At 26.1% G+C, this 1,430-nt stretch overlaps 1 protein-coding gene across 5 annotated transcripts in view; it reads right to left on the bottom strand.

The window, feature by feature from the left end:
• LOC108750224 (sarcoplasmic calcium-binding protein 1) overlaps positions 1–1,430 on the bottom strand; it is a 6,319-nt gene that overhangs the window by 4,045 nt on the left and 844 nt on the right. For all 5 annotated transcript variants that reach the window (XM_018489548.1, XM_018489546.1, XM_018489550.1 and 2 more), the window contains exons 2-3: positions 607–773; positions 244–373 (exon numbers count right to left, since the gene is read on the bottom strand). In XM_018489548.1, coding sequence (XP_018345050.1) covers positions 244–373; positions 607–773 — 297 coding nt within the window. The remainder of the gene's footprint in view (positions 1–243; positions 374–606; positions 774–1,430) is intronic.

Here is a 1,430-nt window from a genome sequence, read left to right as displayed (position 1 = left end):
AGAATTGTTGCGTCCTGGTGCAATCTCATAGCCGGGGCTAATATAGGTATGTACGACGTCCCTCACGTGACTCGCATTGGTGGTATTTACCAGAAGCTATGAGAGTTGATCCGTGTTTTTACATTTAAAGATTAATTACAGAACCATTATTAACATATTTTAAGATATTACTTAAGACTGTCTTTAGAATGGACTATGAATATCGATAATGTTTTCCCTACGTTTGTAAATATTGTACAGTACCATTTATGTCAAGTATTTTGAAGTGACTATCAATGAACATCTTCATAGCTTGAGGAAAATCATTATAAGAACGACCAACACAGCTACTTTGCATAGCCTTTTTAAATTCTTCTATCGTTACAACGTCATTCTGGAAAAAGAATAATATAAATAAGTGATAATCTTTATTTTAATATATTAAAAAAGATTAAATTTTTTATTCTTTATTAAATACTTATATACTTTTATTCTCTATTATACATATACCAACAATTATACGAATCAAAATTTGGAAAATAATTTTAATTTTAATAGACGCTCATCGTGTAATGTAATGAGATCAGATTTGAATTTTAGATACTATTTTTCACAATAGTAATATACCTTATCAAAATCTGCCAGATCAGCTATTTCATCCCATAAAGAGAGCATGATATGAAGATTTTCTTGGTACCGACTGTAATTAAACTCGCCTTTGCCTTCGATGATCGTCATTCTTAATGCCATGCACTCGAAATCATGCTTGTCCAAATATCCATTGTTATCAATATCTGCAGTTATACAAGATGTTCTTTTCATTAAGGGCATTTATTTTAAACTGTTGGATTTTTTTAAACAGAAATTCCATTTTTATCTTATTATATTTGTACTGAATATTGCCTGATTAATTTATAGTCGACTTTTTCTTATTTAAACTGCTTATATGTTCCTATCCCAGTAAGAACACCAACTAACACAATATCAATATTTCACACTCAACAATATAAATATAATATAAAACATTATACATAACAGTTACATTATTAAGTATAAAATTATAACATTATGTTATTGTTGGTTATTTACTGAGATATTATATTTTAAATGACGATCAATGTTTAATTTTTTCAACAAATTAAAATAATTGCTGAATAATAGTAGAACAGATATAACAAAAAATTTTTGCCATTTTTTATATACGATATACAAAGAACCGATTTTTTTCCCTACTCAGCAACCAAGTTGGCGTTGTTTGTCATTATTTTGACGATTTCTTTTAAAGATTATTTTAAATTTTAGAATTTTTAATCACTTAATATGATATAATTTTCTTGTTAATCGATTTTTTTAATTACTTTGTGTACAAAATTATTTAGATAAGTTATCGAAAAGTATGTATTTTTTATACATACAAAAAATATTTTTTATACTTTTTGTATATATATAAT

The sequence above is a fragment of the Trachymyrmex septentrionalis genome, unplaced genomic scaffold (assembly GCF_001594115.1).
Source record: "Trachymyrmex septentrionalis isolate Tsep2-gDNA-1 unplaced genomic scaffold, Tsep1.0 scaffold334, whole genome shotgun sequence".
NCBI lineage: Eukaryota > Metazoa > Arthropoda > Insecta > Hymenoptera > Formicidae > Trachymyrmex > Trachymyrmex septentrionalis.
Note: the sequence above shows the minus strand (reverse complement) of the source record. Positions and strands in the feature narration are given on the sequence as shown.